This window comes from Lutra lutra, chromosome 11 (assembly GCF_902655055.1).
Source record: "Lutra lutra chromosome 11, mLutLut1.2, whole genome shotgun sequence".
Taxonomy (NCBI): Eukaryota; Metazoa; Chordata; class Mammalia; order Carnivora; family Mustelidae; genus Lutra; species Lutra lutra.
The window spans coordinates 1,558,423-1,579,311 of record NC_062288.1 but is presented as its reverse complement, the minus strand read 5'-3'; the positions used below and the strand labels follow the sequence as shown (position 1 = coordinate 1,579,311).

The 20,889-nt window shown below is 59.5% G+C and overlaps 1 protein-coding gene across 3 annotated transcripts in view; it reads right to left on the bottom strand.

The window, feature by feature from the left end:
* Positions 1-5,566: 5,566 nt before the first annotated feature.
* The window catches only part of OGDH (oxoglutarate dehydrogenase), a 50,911-nt gene continuing 35,588 nt past the window's right edge, over positions 5,567-20,889 (bottom strand). For all 3 annotated transcript variants that reach the window (XM_047694589.1, XM_047694591.1, XM_047694590.1), the window contains 18 exons: positions 18,686-18,840; positions 18,433-18,579; positions 18,262-18,352; positions 17,577-17,756; positions 15,754-15,882; positions 13,616-13,795; positions 13,108-13,260; positions 12,800-12,902; positions 12,539-12,667; positions 12,262-12,412; positions 11,916-12,043; positions 11,641-11,819; positions 11,197-11,268; positions 10,678-10,806; positions 10,193-10,265; positions 7,101-7,264; positions 6,836-6,990; positions 5,567-6,617 (listed from right to left, as the gene is read on the bottom strand). In XM_047694589.1, coding sequence (XP_047550545.1) covers positions 6,497-6,617; positions 6,836-6,990; positions 7,101-7,264; positions 10,193-10,265; positions 10,678-10,806; positions 11,197-11,268; positions 11,641-11,819; positions 11,916-12,043; positions 12,262-12,412; positions 12,539-12,667; positions 12,800-12,902; positions 13,108-13,260; positions 13,616-13,795; positions 15,754-15,882; positions 17,577-17,756; positions 18,262-18,352; positions 18,433-18,579; positions 18,686-18,840 — 2,439 coding nt within the window. In that variant the 3' untranslated portion in view covers positions 5,567-6,496. The remainder of the gene's footprint in view (positions 6,618-6,835; positions 6,991-7,100; positions 7,265-10,192; positions 10,266-10,677; positions 10,807-11,196; positions 11,269-11,640; positions 11,820-11,915; positions 12,044-12,261; positions 12,413-12,538; positions 12,668-12,799; positions 12,903-13,107; positions 13,261-13,615; positions 13,796-15,753; positions 15,883-17,576; positions 17,757-18,261; positions 18,353-18,432; positions 18,580-18,685; positions 18,841-20,889) is intronic.

Genomic DNA, 20,889 nt, shown 5'->3' with positions numbered 1-20,889 from the left:
TTGACCATACGGACCGTTAGAAAAGTCTCCCCTATTTACTGGGGAAATATGCCTTCCTAAAGCCTTCTAGGACTGCATAGAATGGGAAGCCTCCCTTTGCTATCTGACAGCTGCGTCTACAAGCATGAGAAGGAATTTCCCACCCCTTGAACCTCCCGCTGGAGAAACGCGGGCCCACTCCCTTAAGTGCCAACAGAAGGCGTGAGCGTGGGACTCCGTTCCTGCGGACTGTCTCCTGGTGCACGGCAGCTGGACAAAATCCCTTTTATTTTTATTTATTTATTTATCTTTTTTTTAGATTTTATTTATTTATTTGACAGACAGAGATCACAAGTAGGCAGAGGCAGGGGGAGAGAGAGGGGGAAGCAGGCTCCCTGCTGAGCAGAGAGCCCGATGCGGGGCTCGATCCCAGGACCCTGAGATCATGACCTGAGCCGAAGGCAGAGGCTTTAACCCACTGAGCCACCCAGGCGCCCCCAAAATCTTTTTTAAAATGTGACATCAGAGGGGACATGATACTCTGAATGTGACCAAAACCTGCACTTGGTTGTCACCTCAGACACTCAGTTATTACGAACGGCTGCTAAGCACCCACAGTTTTCTCGCTTCTTGACTTGCAGAACTAGCTTGAGAAAGAGAAAGCAGCCACTTCTTTGCCTACAGGTGTTCTTCTGTGGAAAATATGGAGGAACTTTCATAATCAGTCGTGACCTTTCATCATCCAAGTGTTGAGTTTTAATCCCTGTTCATTTTTTGGTCTCTTTTCTCCCAAGTGCTTCTCCGCGTACGGTTGCAATTTGGAGGTTACAGCCTAATGCGTGACTTCGTACCCTTACTCCTTCGCTCCATCCACATAAATGTGTCCTTTCTTATAACGCATCCTCCGAAATAAACGTGAAGACTATGGGCAAGGACGTTTGCCATAGCCTTACCTGGGCTATTGAAAATCTAGACTCAAGCTGTGTTCATTCCTTCAAACTCTCTGTCGAGCTTCTGCCAGATACTGTTGTGGAAAACACGGCAGCCGGCAGAACTGCACAGAAGTCCTGGCGGCCCAGAGCTTCCACCAGTAGCTCATAGCTCTACCGTCGTGGGTAACACGGCTGTCACATACCTCCATGGGCTGGAAACCCAGTCAGATCGCGTCAGATTGCGTCTGGAGAGGTGTTTAATGGTATGAGAAGACTTTCCCGACTTGCTAAGTGAAAAACAGGATACAAAGTTGCATGATGCCAACATAGTTTCTTTTCTTTTTTTTTTTTTTAAAGATTTTATTTATTTGAGAGAAATCGTGAGAGAGAGAGAGATGATGAGCTGGGGGGAGGGGCGGGGGGGAAGCAGGTTCCCCGCTGAGCAGGAAGCCGGACTGGGGCTCTATCCCAGGACCTTGAGATTATGACCTGAGCTGAAGGCAGACGCTTCACCCACTGAGCCCCCCAGGCACCCAGCCAGCAAACATAGTTTCTAAAAAACCCCAAAAAACAAAAAACCCAACAACAAAATACATTTATTGAGTATAAGCTCTTCCTCCGGGCCACTAATTAACTTGTCAGGAGTGGAGGAAAGTACTTTTACGAAAGATGTGGGTCAGGCACCACCTTAACCAAAGGACCAAGTCAGCCTCACCGAGCATGGGTGCGGCTGACATCCGTGCCCTTGGTGACATGGTGAGAGAAAGGACAGAGACCCCCCCACACTCCCAGTCCCAGTGGTAGTGACAACAGGATGTTTCACCTGGGTCTAATCACAACAAGTCCACAGAGAGTCAGCCTCCAGGGCTGGCCTGGACTCAGAAAACTCCAGAAGACCAGTCTGGGGAAATGGTCAGAGGAGACAGAGAGCGGGGACACTGGGTGGGGCCTGGTCAGCGGGGTGCTAACGCAGCCTGGGGGTGGGTGCCCGAGGGTGACACTGGGGCTGCTTGGGGGAGTGCCCTGTTCTCTGGAGGCCGTCCGGGAGCAGGCTGCCCGGGGGCAGCACCTCGGACGGGCCGCCAGGGCTCCCGTGGGTACACCGAGCCCGCAAAGCATGCGTGGCTGGAAATACAGGCTGAGACTTTTCAAAGGTATGAAGAAATGGCATGAAGGATATGTTATCTGTAACTTCGGTAAAATGATGTAAAATTATTATTATTTTTTTTAAAGATTTCATTTAATTATTTAACAGACAGAGATCACAAGTAGGCAGAGAGGCAGGCGGCGGGGGAGGGGCGGGGAGCAGGCTCCCCACTGATCAGAGAGCCTGATGCAGGGCTCGATCCCAGGACCCTGGCATCCCAGGACCATGACCTGAGCCGAAGGCAGAGGCTTTAACCCACTGAACCACCCAGGTGCCCCACGATGTAAAATTCTTTGCAACACTGTGGATCACCGCCTCCTTCACAGGTGTGTTATGATCCACGTCATAAGCGATAGGGAGCCCAGCAGGGCCTTCGCGGGGCTGCAAGGTTGTGCCCAGGGGCCATGCCAGGAGCCCCTGTCAGATGTGGGCTGACCCACCCCAGGCCCCATCCACCCAGGCCTCACCCCAGACCCTACCCCCAGGTTTAGTAAATTGTATTAGCTCTTAATTTTATTTTTTTTAAAGCTTTTAGTTATTTATTTGAGAGAGACAGAGAGAGAGAAAACGTGTGTGGGGAGGAGGGGCAGAGGGAGAGGGATGCTGACCTGAGCCGAAGGTAGTCGCCTAACTGACCGAGCCATCCAGGTGCCCCCGTATTAGTTTCTATTTTTATTTTTATTTTTTTATTTTAAGATTTTATTTATTTATTCGACAGAGATCACAAGCAGGCAGAGAGGCAGGCAGAGAGAGAGGAGGAAGCAGGCTCCCCGCTGAGCAGAGAGCCCAATGCGGGGCTCGATCCCAGTACCCTGAGATCATGACCTGAGCCGAAGGCAGCGGCTTAACCCACTGAGCCACCCAGGCGCCCCTCTATTTTTATTTTTAAAAAAGATTTTATTTATTTATTTGACAGAGAGAGACAGCGAGAGAGGGAACACAGCAGGGAGTGGGAGGGGGAGAAGCAGGCTTCCTGCTGAGCAGAGAGCCCGACTGAGGGCTCAAGCCCTGGACCCTGGGATCATGACCTGAGCCAAAGGCAGACGCTTCACTGACTGAGCCACCCGGGCGTCCCTGTGTTAATTTTTGAATAAAGAGTGTAAATGACTGGTCCAACTTCATTTTTTCTTATTGGAATCAGTTGTCCCAGCACCATTCGTTGAAAACAGTCTTCTTCCCTCATTGAATGGTCTTGACGCCCGTGCGGAAAATCAGTGGAGCATCAGGGAAGGAGTATTTCTGGGCTGTCAGTCCTATTCCATCGGTCTCCACGTCGGTCCTCATGCCGGCACTCACTGACCTTGTTGTGGCTGCACCGTAGGTTTTGAAATGGGGAAGTGTGAGCCCTCCAACTGTTTTCCTTCTGCAAGGTTGGTTTGGATATTCTGGGTCTCTTGAAGTTCTGTGTGAATTTTAGAATCAACTTGCCAGTTTTTACAGAAAAGTGTGGGACTTTGATGGGGATTATGTTGAATCTGTAGATCAGGGTTTGTTTTTTTTTTAGATTTTATTCATTTATTTGACAGAGATCACAAGTAGGCAGAGAGGCAGGCTGGGGTGGGAGGGAAGGAGGCTCCCTGCTGAGCAGAGAGCCCGATGCAGGACTCGATCCCAGGACCCTGAGACCATGACCTGAGCCTAAGGCAGAGGCTTCACCCACTGAGCCACCCAGGCGCCCCCTGTAGATGTTTTGAGAGTGGCGCCGTGTTAACGACATTGGGCCTCTGATCCGTGAACGTGGGACGCCTCTCCTGTTGAACAACAGTTGTCTTCAGAGTAAGCGTTTCACACGCTGTTGGTAATTACTCTGGAGCACTTTCTCTCTCTGATGCTGTTGTACGTGGAATCTTTTTTTTAAATTTTTTTTTAAAGATTTTATTTATTTGACAGAGAGAGAGAGAGAGATCACAAGTAGGCAGAGAGGCAGGCAGAGAGAGGGGAGGAAGCAGGCTCCCTGCTGAGCAGAGAGCCCGATGCGGGGCTCGATCCCAGGACCCCGGGATCATGACCCGAGCTGAAGGCAGAGGCCTTAACCCACTGAGCCACCCAGGCGCCCCTGTACGTGGAATCTTAGCTTCATTTTCATTCTGTCTGTTGCCACGGTCAGGAAATACATAGATTCATACGTAATGACCTTGTACACTCAACCCAGCTTGCTTCATTTTGTAATTATAATAGTTTTGAAAATCGATTCTGTAGGATTTTCTTTATATGAGATGGTATCATCTGCAGATGGAGGTAGTTTTACTTCTCTCCTTCCCGTCTGGCTGTCTTTCATTTCATTTTCTCGCCCAGTTGCCCTGGCTAGGACTCCCACACAGCGCTGTGCAGAAGTGGTGACCAGTGCCTCAGCGGGCCATGGTCCCTCTCCCTGCCTCTCCCTCCCTCGGCCAGCAGAGGGCGCCCTTTGAAGCGTAGCTCAGCGTGGGATGCATCACTTCTCAGAGCCCATGGCCGCATGCTCTGCCCAGGGACCCCCTACCTTCACCTCGGGGACTCTCCGTGCTCGGCCCATGCTGGGCCACCTGCTGACCCCCAAACCTCTCCAACTCCTTGTCTTTTCATACCTTTGCTCCTTTCCCAGATTTCCACATGACTTTTCCCTTATTTCCTTTGGGTCGGTGGCTCAGGCAAGTCTGTACTCTTAACACTTTGTGATGGAGACCCTAAGTCTGGCAAGATGGGGGACATATACTCTTCCTATTCATCCTGCTAAGTACAACCCAAACCTTAGATGTTATATATAAATACAACATAAGAAGTCCCTGAAGATGGGGCACCTGGGAAGCTCAGATAGTTAAAGCCTCTGCCTTCGGCTCGGGTCATGATCTCAGGGTCCTGGAATCGAGCCCCGCGTCCGGCTCTCTGCTCAGCAGGGAGCCTGCCTCCCCCTCTCTCTCTGCCTGCCTCTCTGCCTACTTGTGATCTCTCTCTGTCAAATACATAAATAAAATCTTTAAAAAAAATAAAATACTGAGGCCTGAGCCTGGGTGGCCCCCATGCCCAGCTCCGCCTACACATGGCCATCATCCTACCAGAGCTGGAGGACCCTTGGGTAAGCTGCAGGGAGCACGAAGAACATACCAGAGATTCCAAATAGGCTCCAAGGACAAGGGACCCAGGTGTGACCTAGAGGATGCGGTGGACACCAGCCCCTATGTCCACACCCAGGCCTTTCCCTGAGTGTCCCCCCAGGCCAAGGATGGTGTGCTGTGGGCTCAAGATGGCGAGGCTCCTATTAAGAGGGGACACTGGGCCCCCAGGGGCCCTGCTGGCATGGCTGGTGCCCGGCAGAGGTCTGAGGAGCTGTGTGGGCTACCAGGGGTGCAGACCGGCCGGGGAGCAGGGGGGTTCAGGACCGGGGTGCACCAGGCACCACTTGCACCCATGGCACAGGGCCGAGCAGTGAGGGGCTGCCTCTCAGACAGGGTGGGGAGGCCTGGGCCAGCTCCTTTGGGGGGACAGGAAGGGGGTAGGGTGGCCAGAAAGGAGGACGCACAAACAAGCCTGAGGGTAACTTCGTTTATGGGTCAAGCCAAATGCAATGCACAGTTGTTTTTGTTCTTTTTTTAACCAAAATAAATAAATCAGATCTGTCCCTGTGATAGGTGAGGGAAGGACCCCTCTCCTCCAGCTGCCCCTCGGCCCAGCCCTCCTCTCCCGCTCCTGACCAGCAGAGGCACGGCGGCACAAAGAAGAGCGCTTCCGTCTCCACGGTGTCGGAGTGGATGGGATGGGCAGGCGGGAGGCAGGCAGTGAGCCCTGAGCCCCACCACACCCTGTGGCTCCAGTGCCGCCAGGCCCCAGGTGGGTGAAGCAGGCACTGTCCCCACATGTGGCTGGGACCCTCTTGAGCGGCGGGAGTGGACGCTGCAGAGAGCGGACCTGCCCTCTCTGTGCCAGGCCGGGTGCAGGCCCCTCCTGCCAGCTGCCCCAAGCAGTGCAGCGGCTCCCCGCGCAGGGAGAGCCCCACCGGAGCCCAGCCCACCCCACGAAGTCTGGACAGCGACGGCTCCCTCTGAAGGGCCTGGTGCTCAGGGTGGGAAGAGGCGGCCACCTTGTCCAGGTGCAGCAGCCGCCGTGCTGGGTGACCAGGACAGTTGGTACCTTCGAGGCCACGTGAGGCTGGTCCTATGGGGGCAGCGGGAGGGCGGGGGCACAGCTGACCCTCCCAGGACACTTGCAGGGGCCTCCTTTCCTCCTCCCACTCCCCGTGGCCTCCACGAAGGATGCCCAGCTGGACGGAGGTCACAGCGCCGGGGGGCCTCTGGCCGCGGGGGGCAGCCAAGCACACGGGGACAGCAGCCTAACTGGTAAGCGAGAGAAGGGGAGCGTGGTGCAGCGGATGGGCAGAGGCGTGGGCAGCGCTGAGGCACTATTCTTTAGTTGAGAAGCGAGGGGTGGCCGTGGCTGTGGAGGGCAGTGGCCCACGCGGCGTCTATGAGAAGTTCTTGAAGGCGTCCAGGTCGAAGGCCGTGTCCAGGAGGCGCTGCAGTTCCGTGAGGTGGGTCTTCTTGTTGCCAGTGGCTGGAGCGGCGGCGGGGTCCCGGCCAGCATACCTGAGCAGTGACAGCAGGTGAGGGCCGAGCCACGGAGGGCCTAGCCCCGTGGCTCTCCCGGCTCTCCCGGCCCCGTGGCTCTCCCAGCTCTCCTGGCCCCGTGGCTCTCCTGGCCCCCTCGGCTCTCCCGGCCCTGTGGCTCTCCTGGCTCTCCCGGCCCCGCGGCTCTCCCAGCCCCGTGGCTCTCCTGGCTCTCCCGGCCCCCTGGGCACGCGCACCACACGGGCTTGGCACGGCTGATGGTGGTGCGCAGCCTGGGCTTCACGTAGTCGTAGTAGCCCTGGTTCTTGTGCTCCTCCTGGCACCAGGCCAGCTCGGCGTTGGGGTACTTCTGCACCTCCCGCAGCAGGAGGTCAAAGGGGAACGGAGACAGCTGCGGAGAGAGCCGGGGCTCTGGTCAGGAGGGGCGTGCGGGGAGCCCGGGAGGAGGCCCCGGAAGCGGAGGGGCATTGGGGGCCTGCGCTGTGCCCCGCCCAGCCTCACCTGCTCGATGCGCGTGATGGCCACCTGCTCTGCCATGCCCCGCGCCTTCCGCTCCCGGGTGAGGTCGTAGTACACCTTGCCCGTACAGAACAGAAGCCGCTTGACGTTTTCCGGGTTCTGGGCGGCAAGGCCGTCTTCTGGGATGACCCGCTGGAAGTGGGTTCCTGCGAGACAATCCCCGCGGCCGGGGCTTCCCTCAGGACTTGGTGGAGGACACCCAGGGCCCTCCTGCGGCTGTTGTGCACGGGCGGGGTCCCCGAGGCAGGGCCGTGACTCAGGCTGACGCCACGACACGCAGCTGCTGGAGTGCACCAGCCCCAGATGCCCTCGAATCCGCCCAGACCAAGAACCTCGAGCAACACATCGTGCACAGTGCTCAGCAGGCCAGGCCAGCCTCGGACCGCAAGTGGCTCCAGTTCCTTCTTCCCCAACAGCTTATCCCGCAAGACCAGGGCCACCGACCACTCAGTCAGACTCCCCATGAGTTCGCAAACACCGACGCCTTCCGCATGGCCAGACAAGTACTCAGGAGTCCTGCCAGCAGGGCCAGGCCCCGCGAAGGCAAGAAGCTGCACCCCACAAGCGGCACCCGGGAAAGGGTCTCCCCCGTGACGGGCGCGCACATGCACGTCTGTGCCAAGGGGACCCTGTCCCCACGGGAGGAAGGCCAGACACGAAGGCCCCAGCAAACGTCCTACTCAGTGGCACGAGGCTGAGCTTCTCCCCTAAGATCAGCAAAGAGACGGGGAGGCCCCCGTCACCGCCCCCATCTGGCCTCGTACTGGAAGTCCCAGCCGGAGCCGCTGGGGGAGAAGACAAAAGGCCTCTGAATGGAAAGGAAGAAATAAAATTATCTGTGTGTGGATGATGCAATCTGGTGTGTAGGAAACCCCCAAATTAGAATAAACGAACTCAGCAAAGTTGCGAGATACAAGTCAACACTCAGAGCTCAGATGCGGTTCTGCGCGCCGGCAAAGACCGACCCGAACACAAGTAAGAAACTCCACTTGCGGCAGCGTCAAAAGGAACAAATGCCGAATAAACGAAGACAGGGGAGACCCTGCCTTCCTGCCGCCCCGCGCCACCTAAGAAATGAAAGACACGAGCACAGAGAGCGGTGTCTGTGCTCCCCGGGGGCAGGAAGTGGCAGCCACGACGTCCACTGCCCCCAGAGCGAGCTGGGGATTCAGTCTGACCCAAAGCCCAGTGACGTATTTTGCGGACACAGAGAAATCCGCCCTAAAATGTGTGCAATCTCGAAGAACCCTGAAGAGCCAGAGCGGCCCTAGAACGCGAGAGTGAAGCTGCAGGCCTGGTCCCCGACTTTAGAACCTGGCCCAGAGCCACAGCGCCCGGGGCCACGAGGCCCCAGCACCGAGACACGCAGACCATGGACACGGAGCCCAGGCCGCTTGGTGGGGAAAGAGGGATACCTTCTTGTGAATGCTGGGAAACCTGGACGTCATCTGCAGAGGAGGGACCCTCACATCACACAGAAATTAACCCCAAATGTGCTAACGACTCCAACACACGAGCTGCCACGCTCCAACTCTTAGAGGAAAATACACCAAACGTGTCGTGACAGTGGAGGCAGCAGCGATGTCCTGGAAGTGATGCCGACGGCCAGCGACAAAAGGGAAAATAGATTTCATGAAACTTTAAACATTTTGTGCACCGAAAAGACAACACAGGGCTTGGGAAGGCACCTGGTGGCTCAGAAGGTGAAGCCTCTGCCTTTGGTTCAGGTCATGGTCCCAGGGCTTGAGTCCCGCATCAGGCTCCCTGCTCGCCAGGAAGCCTGTTTCTCCCTCTTCCTCTGCCCCTGCCCTTCCCTGTCACTCAGTCTCTCTCAAATAAAAAAAAGAGAAAACAAAGGAGCCAGCACACAGAATGGGAGAAGCAGCTGCATCCGAGCCGATGTCAGGTTCGGGTCCGGCACACAGAAGGAGCTCCCAAAACTCCACAATGCAAACAACGCGGCTGAAAATCCGGCAAAGGACTAGCAGACACTTCTCCAAAGCAGACTCAGGAGAAGAGGCTCCCCACTGCTCGTCAACGGGTACGGAACCCCCGCAAGGTAGGACTTCCGGGGCAGGAGGACGGCCGTCAGGAAGAAAAACCAAGGGCCGACACGACGTGCAGAAGCCGCAACCCTTGCGAGCGCAGGTAGGGAAACAGGCGCGGCTGCTGGGGAAAATACTACAGAGGTCCACCAAAACCTAAAGCCAGAATCACCCCACGAGCCCACAGTTCCTCCTCTGGGATACACGCGAACGAACCGAATGTGGCTTCTCGAAGGGACCCCGCACACCCACGCTCACAGCAGCATCGTTCACCGGCCCAAAGTGGAGGCGACCGACATCCTCCGATGGACACAGACACAGGAGGCTCATCCGCACGCTGGGCTCTCGTCCAGCTTAAAGCAGGAGGGCGTCCTGACAGCTGCTGTGACGTGGGCGGCCCTGGAGGACGTGACGTGGGTGCACGAGCAGACCCAGGGCCACCTGCCGCGTGTACACCTGGGACCTCTGAGCGCAGAAAGTGGGAGCTCTGGAGACGGCCGCACCGCTGTGGGGGCACGCGTCACGCGCACGGGCCGCACACGCAGAAACACTGACGTTTTAATTTTATGTGATTCCAGCACAATAACGATAAACCAACCAAGGAGCGCTTCACCGTGACTGATGACTAAGGGGGCTCCACGGCCGGGAAGAGGTGGGTTCCCCTGGCCCAGGGAGCCCAGGGATGTGGGGCCGCTCCATGCTGTGTCCGCGGCCCGCCGTCCAGGTGGGGTCTCAACACTGCAGGCCCCAGGGGACGCCCTCTGGGAGCAGCGGCCGGGCAGCGGGGGGCACCCTGAGCTCAGGCTTGCTTCCCCGCCTCTAAATGAGGCCTGGGGCGCCCTGGGTGAAGGCCGCAGACCTGGGGGGGCACAAGATGCACCTGCTGAGCAACTCATAGGCAAGCCCCGACTCGTGGGCTGTGCTGGTCACTGGTCTTCACCCAGTGACCGGGAAGGCGGCAAGAGCGGTGGTGAGACCCTGGGGTACAGGCCCTGAGCCCCACGGAGCGGCAGCCTGCCCCACACCCACCTGAGAGCATCTCGTCGAAGCTGGTTCTGGCCTCGGGGTGCCGCAGCAGGGACTTGGGGGTGAAGATGATGAGCTGGAAGGAAGCAGCACAGCCCGCAATGGACCCGGGGACCCGATGGCGAGGATGGCCCCTGCGCGCCTCCAGGCTGCGGACCTGGTACCGTGCCTCCAGCTCCGCGGGCAGGAGGGGCCGGACGACGCTGCTTCCCATTCGGCTGCACGCGTGCTCCTCCAGGACGTGTCCTAGGCCGCTGAGCCTCGGGGCCCCTACCCTGTGCCCGGGAGAGAGCCCGCAGCCTCTCCGTGGGGTCCTCAACCAGGGCCAGGGCCCTTCACACAGCCTCCTCCTCACTACTCCATACCCTGCCCGGAGCCTGCTGGCCGGGACCCTGCGCACCCCTCCTCGTGACCGGAGCGCCACCACCCACCACGCACCACCCGCTCCCACGCCCGTCCCCCGCTGAGCAGGGGCGCCCCGCACTGACCGGCTTCCGGAAGGGCAGGAGGATCTGGCGCCGCAGCACGTGGAAGAAGTTGCCGGGCGTGGAGCAGTTGACCACAACCCAGTTGCAGTCGTACAGCTGGCTAATGTCGAAATTGGCCTCCTCCAGGTTCTGTGGCTCGAGGGACAGGCCGGAGGCCAGCAGACTAAGCCCCTACCTCGGGGCTGCCCCGGGGACCCCGCCAGGAGCTCACGCGCCGGGTTCTCTGTCCCACTCCATCCCACCCCTCCTCTGCAGACCAGGGCCACCCCTGCACCCGGTTCTACCACGGGCCAGTCGGATTTGCTATAGAAACAGATCCCTGGTCACCGTGCCCAGGCGTACAGCTCCATCGCACCAGCCCAGAGCCGCCCGAGCTCCCTCCTCTAAGGCGTCTGCCTGAAGCCAGTGCAGACAGCTGCTCCTCACGCAGCAGCGGGATGGGGACTCTCACTCCGGGGCCCGGCAGGAGCCGCCCGCATGTCACCCCGAGGCCCCGTGCGCTGCCGCCAGCCCGCTCACCGGCAGGACGTCTGGATCGTCATTGCACATCTGCAGGAACCGCTCCGGCCGGGCGGAGGAATGTTCCGGACCCTGGAACCACACACAAAAATTACATCTCGGGAGCTCTGCAGAGTGGGAGCTGCACTTGCCACGTCTCTTCCTTAACAGACTCAGGTCACTTCTGGTCTGAAAAACTCTGACTTGCACTGACCCGCTGGCTCTTCCACCCCGTCCCCTCCTCCAGAGCATGGAGGGGCCCACACCCCGGCTCTGCAGGGTTTCCAACGCCTTGTCCTGGGATGGTCTCCCACGGGGCCTCCACAGCGAGGAGAGCAGGGGTGCGTGAGCCGGCACTCCTGCTTCTCGGCAGAGGTGCAGCAGGACCTGACACTGGCCCTCGGGGACAGGGCGCACTGCCACGGCCACACCAGCTTCCGGGGCCCGCGGGGCGGGGGTGCTCACCATGCCCTCCATGCCGTGTGGCAGCAGCAGCACGATGCCGTTCTGCCGCACCCACTTGGCCTGTCCTGGGCAGATGAACTGGTCGATGATGCACTGGGCCGTGTTGTGGAAGTCACCAAACTGGGCCTCCCAGAGGACCAGGGCATTAGGGCTGGCCATGGCAAAACCCAGCTCAAAGCCTGCAGAGGGAGGAGGCGGGACGAGAGCTGACTGAGTGGGGGGGACCAGTGGCGGGTGGGGCGGCAGGAGGAGGGCCCGCGGGCTGCGGTACTCACCCAGGACCCCGTACTCGGACAGTGAACTGTTGCACACGGTGTAGGGGGCCTGGTTGGGCCAGAGGTGGTTCATGGGGATGCAAGTCTTCTTGTCCACGTTCTGGTCGTGCAGCACGTGGTGGCGGTGGCTGAGGCATGACACAGATTATGGGGGCAGTGCAGCCGCGCCCCACCCCGACACGCAGACCCGAGCGGCGGCCACGTGCTCCGCAGAAGGGCCCGCGTCAGAGCAGGGGAAGGCTGCTTCCGGGCCAACAGGAGCTTCTCCCCGAGAAACCCGGAGCCCTCCTCTCTGTCCGCCGCGCTCAGCGCTGCCACGAGAACCCCGAGGGGTTACGGGTGTTACCTGAAGGTGCCACGCTCCACGTCCTGGCCGCTCAGGCGGATGTGGATGCCCTCCTTCAGGAGCGAGCCGAAGGCCATGTACTCCGCCAGAGCCCAGTCCACAGTCCTGTTCTTCACCAGCTCCCCGCGGGTCTTGAGGATCCGGCTCAGCCCTGCACAGGCGCGGCGCTCACCAGCCGCCCGCTCGCCGCCAGAGCAGCACCGCCGGCCGCCCTGGTGTCCCGCCCTGTCCTCCCCGACGGGGCCCAACCGCTCCGCGGCTCAGCAGGCGTCCTCACCTCCGTGAATGGTGAAGTTCTCCACGGGCACGGAGCTGGCTACGTTCCCGATGTGCGTCAGGATGTCCTCCGTCAGGCCCGTGGACGGGCAGGTCATGCTCCTTGGCTGCCCGTCCAGGGTGAAAAAGCCTAGGACAGGGGTGAGCAGACGCATGGCTGCCACGTGGGGCCCATAGGCCGGCCGTGGGGGTGGGCAGGGGCGCAGGTGGGGCCGCTCACTCAGTGGGGGGAGGGAGGGGCGCGGGTGGGGCCGCCGCTCACCAGGCCAGGGCGAGTCCAGCCAGTGCTTGATGTGCAAGATCTTCTCGTCCTTGGACCGGGTGAAGGCCTCCTCGCAGATCCGGTCGTACTTGGAGATCTCCTCCTGCAGGGGCGGGCATGGCGAGGCCGTCAGGGGCGCCCTGCACAGCGCCCCCACGTGCATGACAGCTCTGAGGCCCGGGAACAGCCGGCCGTGTCACTGTCTTCGGCCGGAGCAGCCGCGTCTGCCAGCTGTGGGCCTGCTTGGAGTCCGAGCCCCGTCCCCGCAAGCCTGTCCCCACCCTCCGCGAGCCGGAGCGGGGGCACACCTCGTACTCGGGCTGGTCGACCACGCCCTGGGACACCAGCAGCTCGGCGTACTTCTGCAGCACTGGCTTCTGCTTGCGGATCTGCTTGTACATGAGCGGCTGCGTGAACATGGGCTCGTCCATCTCGTTGTGGCCGTTCCGCCGGTAACACACCTGCACACGGCGCGGACACGTCGGCATCAGGGGCCCGCCGGCACCTGCCCGCTGTCCTGTGCAGCTCCCCAGCATACCTCCCCTATAGTCTAGACCTTCACAGCGGAGTCGCTGTCACAGATGAAATGAGGGACCTGGGGACACCCAGCACAAGACCCTAGCTTCCTTCTTTCCTGGCCTGGCTCACCCAGGCTGGGGCCTCAGGAGCCCTGGAGAAGGGCGGCCAGGGGACTGGGGGAAGGCCCTTGGATGCTGGTGGGTGCGCGGTGTGTGGAGCCCATGTGGGGAGCAGCACGGCGAGTCAGCTTGCGGGAGGCCGCCCCTCCTCTCCCGCACACAGACAGAGGCCGCTCACCAGGTCCACCACCACGTCCTTGTGGAAGGTGCTCCGCCACTCGGCCGCCACCTTGCACACGTACATGACGGCCTCTGGGTCATCCGAGTTCACGTGGAAAATGGGGGCATTCACGACGCGGGCCACGTCCGTTGGGTAGGGCGAAGAGCGGGCCATGCGTGGGTCCGTCGTGAAGCCGATCTGCAAAGGACAGGCTGCTGGGCGGGGCTGGGCGTGGCGCCACTGGCCGGTGGTCATTTGGCCGTTTGGCTGTGCCCGCCCTCCCAAGTCCCCAGGCGGCCGTTCAGATCTTTGTTTTTTTGTTGTTTTGTTGTTTCCTATTCTGCAAACGAACTTCATGCACGTCCAACACACAGTTTGGAAGTATAAAAAAATTATAATTTAGGGGCGCCTGGGTGGCTCAGTGGTTGAGCCTCTGCCTTCGGCTCAGGTCATGGTCTCAGGGTCCTGGGATCGAGCCCCGCATCGGGCTCTCTGCTCAGCGGGGAGCCTGCTTCCTCCTCTCTCTCTGCCTGCCTCTCTGCCTACTTGTGATCTCTGTCAAATAAATAAATAAAATCTTTAAAAAAATTGTAATTTAAACAAAGTTACATATCTTTCTGCCAGCGGCAGTGTAAATATTTTGATGTTTTCTTTGCCCAAGTACATGTAACACATATTTAAAACTTCCGACGCCATTCGTAACTCAGCAGTTCGCTCACTTAACGTGAGGAGCTAACATTACAAGCACTGTTTCTTGGAAAGGAAAAGTTAAAGCCTTCACAGTAGTCTTTACTTTGTCAATGTACTACAAATTCTGTATTCATAATTTAATAATCTGCATTTTCTACTGACTTCTATGGAACGCCTCAGACACACACAGTGTGATAATACCACAGCAGTCATGCCTGAGCTCCACGAACATGACCCCCTCTTCTACAGCAGGGCCTTCCCAGCCTGGACAATACCCACTGTCTTCTTATGCTTGCCCCAGCTTCACAGTTTTGGGTTTTTTTTTTTTTTAAAGATTTATTTATTTATTTGACAGAGATCACAAGTAGGCAGAGAGAGAGAGAGAGAGAGGGATGCAGGCTCCCTGCTGAGCAGAGAGTCCAATGTGGGGCTCGATCCCAGGACCCCAGGATCATGACCTGAACCGAAGGCAGAGGCTTTAACTCACTGAGCCACCCAGGCACCCCTAAAATTAGTATTTTAAGGGGCATCTGGGGGGCTCAGTCGGTGAAGCGTCTGCCTTTGGCTCAGGCCATGATCTCAGGGTCCTGGGATTGAGACCCGCTGCTTCTCTGTCGGGCCCCCAGGCCCGTTCATGTGCATGTGCACGCACTCTCCCTCAGATAAAGAAAAAATATATGTAATCTTTAAAATTAGTATTTTAAGAGCATATAAGGCCATGAGAAAATAGCAAGAGAAGTAAGGAAGAACATGGTGTATAAAACCAGGGTTCCTTAAAGAAGAACAGCCACCTATACGCTTGTGGAGCTGGAAGACAACACACCGAGGTCACATCACCGTCTTCAGTAACACGGTCAAAATCTCTCTTCTGTTTTATGTTTTTAAAAATATTTTATTTAGGGCGCCTGGGTGGCTCAGTGGATTAAGCCGCTGCCTTTGGCTCAGGTCATGATCTCGGGGTCCTGGGATCGAGTCCCGCATCGGGCTCTCTGCTCAGCAGGGAGCCTGCTTCCCTCTCTCTCTCTCTCTCTGCCTGCCTCTCTGTCTACTTGTGATCTCTGTCAAATAAATAAATAAAATCTTAAAAAAAAAAAATAAAATATTTTATTTATTTATTTGAGAGAGAAAGAGAGAGAGAAAGAGAGAGATCACAAGTAGGCAGAGAGGCAGGCAGAGAGAGAGGGGGAAGCAGGCTCCCCGCTGAGCAGACAGCCCGATGCGGGGCTCGATCCCAGGACCCTGAGATCATGACCTGAGCTGAAGGCATTGGCTCAACCCACTGAGCCACCCAGGCACCCCCAAATCTCTCCTTTTTAAAAACACGTTTCTGGCGCTGTCCCCATCTTTTATAAAAGAGCCACCTTTAGAGGCCGAGAACTGTCCTAAATAACTGAGACGCGTCAGATGGCCACAGAGCACAGAGTTGTCAGGAGGTCTGTGGCCCCTGGCCCTGGGGCCCCCATTACCTGGTTGTTGACGACCACATGGACAGTGCCATGAGTCGTGTAGGAGGGCAGGTCACTCAGGTGGAAGGTCTCATACACAATGCCCTGGCCGGCAAAGGCGGCGTCTCCGTGCAGAAGGATGGACATGACCTGCGGGCACGTGGAGGAGACCCCAGATGCAACACAGCCTGGCTCACCACAGCCACAAGGCACACCGACGCTGAGTCACAATTTGTTTTTCCAAAAGTAATGCATTTTGAGATCATTTCCAACTTATACATAAAAACAAAGTGGCAGGAGAACTCAAGACCCCCCAGCCCTGCTGGGCCCTGCCCTGCTCCAGCGGCACACCGGCCAGTCCACCACCATCTGCTGCGGAGCCCACGGACGCCTCGCCGGGCATGGCCCGTGGGACCCTCCCAGCAGGAGAGCAGTGCTGGCTGGGCTCTAACCAGGATCAGCTCATTCCCTCTCCTGTCTCCACGACCCAGACAGGCCTTCATGACCAGACCCAGGACAGGTGCGCTCCACACCTGGAGATGCCCCAGCTCGCCTGACCCTTGCTGGCGGGTGTCCCTGTGCTCACCTGGACAATGTCTCCCTTCCACTCACTGTTCCCCCTCGGTCATGAGAACCTTTGGGTCCCGCTCCTCACTAACCCCTGCCCGATGGCCACGGCAGCCTCTCCGGGGCACTGCCAGGTGCCCCTCCTACGTGGATCTGCTGGTGTTCCGCCAGAGCCTGCCCCTCTCGCCTGTCGCTCGCACTCCCATGTGCTCGCACTCCCGTCTCATTCACCCCCCTGGCCTGACTCTCATCGCTGTGCGGCTCCCACTGTCCCACGCTCAGCGTGAGGGCCTGTGTCGTCTGGACGGCGGCCCCCACACAGCCTGGAAGGAGACGGTTCTCCAGGAACCCGGTGCCCCCAGCAGGGATGGCCGGTGCTGCTGTGTCTGCATTCATAGGAGAACGCAATGCTGCTGTGTGCAACCCAACTGTGCCGTGCCGTCCTCCCTCCACGTACACAGGCACATCCTAGACCGCAAGACCCCGCTCCTGCAGCCCCTGTCTTCTCCAGGGACAGAATCTGGATCTCATGAACGGAACACTGTGTGTCCTGCCTCTGGCTGTGGGGATGCTCCCTGGGATGGGTGTGTGCAGGGGCCTCCGCGGAGGGGTGGGTAGGAAGGCCACGAGAGTCCTGCCAGAGCCTTCTCCGCACATGCTTTGCCTCCTGCTGTCGGGCACTCCAGGGAGCCTCCCGCCTAGATCGCCCAGGGAAGCCACACTGGGGCCCTCGCCAGGTGGCAAGGCTGTCCCCGAGGCTCCCTCAGTGCGGTACTGGGTGCTGACACGACGGGGCCTGGCGCTCCTTGCGTCTCACGGCGCCACAGCGGGCTGACTATCCTGCTGCACTGGGGGCTGCTTCCCCGCAAACACCCCAGGGCCCACCTGGGTCAGGCCCTGTCTTCTCCCAGGTCACAGAACCAATCCGGTCACGTGCACAGAGGGAACATAAGCTTTCTGAGATGCGGAAGGTGGTGGAACAGACTCCGGCTCCCTGAGCTCTCGGCTGAGCAGAAACCAGCTAACTTCTGGGCTTCTGGACGAGTGGCGAGGACAGGCATGAAGGGTCTGGATCCACGGCTGGGGGCAGGCGTGGGTCAGAGTGGCTCCCACACAGAGGTGGGCACTCGAGGGGCGGGCTGTCTGCACCGGGAAAGAGCCCTCCCGAAAACCCGAGCCTGGCGAGCATGCGGGCTCCCCGGCCTCTCCTGGCTGCACATCTCAGGGCAGGCCTGAGGGCTGCCACCATCGGAGGGTTCGGTGTCCTTGGGCCTTACCTTCTTCCCCTCGGTGTCCCCGCAGTAGAACTGCTCGGCCTTCGTCTTGCCCATCACCACAGGGTCGGCAGCCTCCAGGTGGGACGGGTTCGCCACCAGTGACAGGGTGATGTTCCTGTCCGTCACGCGGTTGATGCGCCGGTGGTACATACCCAGGTGGTACTTCACGTCCCCAGAGCCCTGGCACACAAACACAGGGTTTTACTCTTGGGGCGAGGGGGACACTTGGCCTTCGACCCCTCTGCTCTGTGCTATTTCTATTCCCAGATCCCCCCCATTCCTGAAGGTTTCTCCCCAAGGCTCCCACCCATGGCCCCAAGAGAAGGGCCTTGTCCCCAGCAGGAGGACCGGGACCCGGGGGCCACCACCCATGTGATGGAGTGGAGGCAGCCAGCTCCTGCCGGGGGGTGGCTATCCTGAGTGAGGGTGGGGCTGAGGGTCTCGGGTGGGGGGTCCGGGGCTGAGGGTCTCGGGTGGGGGTCCGGGGCTGAGGGTCTCGGGTGGGGGTGTCCGGGGCTGAGGGTCTCGGGTGGGGGGGTCCGGGGCTGAGGGTCTCGGGTGGGGGTGTCCGGGGCTGAGGGTCTCGGGTGGGGGTCCGGGGCTGAGGGTCCCGGGTGGGGTCCGGGGCTGAGGGTCCCGGTGGGGTCCGGGGCCTCGGGCCTCGAGGAGACGCCGCGCGCCGCACCTCGTCGGCGGCTTCCAGCTTGGAATCAAACTGGCAGAATATCTGCTCCAGCTCCTTGCGGATGACGTTGGCCAGCACGTTGAGCCGCCCCCTGGGACACAGAGGCGGGTGAGCCCGAGGCCAGGGTGCTGGGGGCCGGCGGGCGCGGTCACCGGGGCGGCGGGTGCGCACCTGTGGGGCATCCCCATGATCACGTAGTCCACCCCGTTCTCGCTGGACTTGTCGATGATGGTCTTGAGCGCGGGGATCAGCACCTCGCACCCTTCCAGCCCAAAGCGCTTCTCGGACGACCACTTCCGCTGCAGGAAATCCTCAAACCTGGCCAGGGACCGCCATGTCACCTGGGCCGGCACCGCTGCCCGCCCTCCCAGGGAGAAACCCGACAGCGCGTGGCCCAGCCCCACCCTGCGCGCGTGGCCCGCACCTGGTGGACCGCACGAGCCGGGCCAGCAGGGTCCGCTTCTCCTCGTTGGTGAACTGCATGATCCCGGGCGTCTCGAACTTCTGCCGGATCCACTGGCACTGCTCCAGGTCATTGATGAACATGAACTCCACCCCAATGTGCTGACAGTAGGCCATCTGCGCAACACACACCCCTCCCCGTCAAGGGCTGCTCCCCCCGTGGTGTCGACTGCCCACCCAGCCCAAAAGCTGGCGGGAACAGCATCCTCCCTTCCAAAGGCAACGGGGCCAGCTGCGGCCCGGGTCACGGCCTAGGTCCTGCGGGTCATGCTGAGCCTGGCGAGCAGGGAGGGGACGGTAAGAACCGTGGGGCCAAGGTTTTCCTTTGTGTCAGGAAGATGGAGGCACCAGCCAGAGGATGGATGATTCTGGGAAGCCAGCTTCCTTGACCTCAAGGTTAGACCGTGGCCAGCACCACAAGACAGAGGGACCCGTGCTGCTCGTGTGTGACAGAGCCCAATGGCCACTCAAGACTCCCAGGTGTTTAGATTTTAAATTCTGCTTTTAATAATTGGCCCCTCCTGGGAGGCCTGGGTCCCACAGAAGTGTGAGTGCACACATTACAAAACAGAGGACCCTGAGCAGGGCACCTGTGTCCCACCCACGGCGCTCACGTGACAGCTGGGAAGGCGGCCATGTGTCCTGTGGGATGCGTGGGCTCAGTGCACAGGAAGCTAGAGTGGGAGAGGACAGGAAGGCCACAGGAGTGCCTGGCCTCAGGGTGGGGCCTTCGCAGGGGCCCGCGCTTTCCTGAGACAGGTGACCAGGGCCCCTTGTCCTCCTTCACCCACAGCTGTCCGGGTGACAGCAAACCCCACATCAGCTCCGGAGTTAAAGAAGGACGCACCCTGGTGTGGCAGAGGGAGGCTTTAGAGACTCCCCAAACCATCTCCAGCAGCCGCACTCTCCGTGCACTCAGACCGCCAGGCTCTGCTTGGAGGGTGCGTCTGTACTCCACTGGTTTTCACAACAGACATGGAGCCGGCTGGCCAGGTGCAGGACGACGGGGATGTGCCCTGGACCCCTCACTCGGGTCTTTGGAGCAGGGGCGGGCATCTCCACAGGTGGCTCCATGAAACAAAGGAAGGTCTGCCTGAGCTCACAGTACCCACCGAGCACTATATGCGCCAGCATCCCGGCCAAGAGAGGAAGATTGCGTCTAAGGATGAAGAGAAGTGGGGCTGGGAAGGGCCTTGGTGCCTCTCTGACGATATCTCAGTGACAAACCGGGAGTGCACGAAGCCTGGGGGCCGGCCTGGCCTGCTCGGCTGTCCCCCCTGCCTTCCTGACTTCCCAGTCAGCACCGGCTCCTGCTGCCAGAGCTTCATGGTCCCACATCCACTGGGCCACAGGACAAGTCACACGGCCCAGCCAGAGGGCCTGTGAGCAGGAGCCCTCCTCCTCTGCCAGCCTGAAAAGGTTTTCCTGGGGCCCAAATCTGCGCTGCAGGACAGAGGGGAGTGAGATGGAGGAGGGAGCAGAGGGAGCTGGAGGAAGGGAGGGTTGGAGGGGGAAGGAAAGAGAAAAAGAGGAGGAAAGGTAGGAAGAGAGAGAGGAGGGGAATGGGGAGGGCAGGAGGAGGAGAAGAGGGGATGGAGAGATGATGGGGGAAGGGGAGAGAGGCAAGGGGAGGGAAGGCGGGAGGGGATGAGGGGGAGGAGCGTGGGGTGGGGTGCTGGGTGAAGGGATGGAGAAAAGCAGAGGAGGACAGGGGAGGGGAGGCAGGGAGGGAAGAGAATAGGTGAGGGAAGGAGGGAGGGAAAGGGAGGGAGAGGACAGGGGGAGGGAGGGAAAGGTGAGCAAGGGGAGGAGGGAAGGGAGAGGACCGCCAGGGAAGGAGGAAAAAAGACATGGGGGAGGGGGAGGACAGGGGGAGGGAAGTAGGGGAAGAGGGGAGGGAGGGAGAGAAGTAGGGAAGAGGGGAGGGAGGGGAAAGGACAGGGGGAGGGAGGGAGGGGAGGATGGGGGAGGGAGAGAAGTAGGGAAGAGGGAAGGGAGGGGAGGTCTCTGCAGAGAGATGGGGAGGGAGAGGAAGAAGACTCCTTGTACCCCAGGGGCAGTATTTCCCAGACTTGAACAACTTAGGGGCTGGCAGGAAACTAGGAGGTGGAAACTGCAGACACTAGTGTGCATCCACCACCAGGAGCACAAGTTTAGCTATTGACT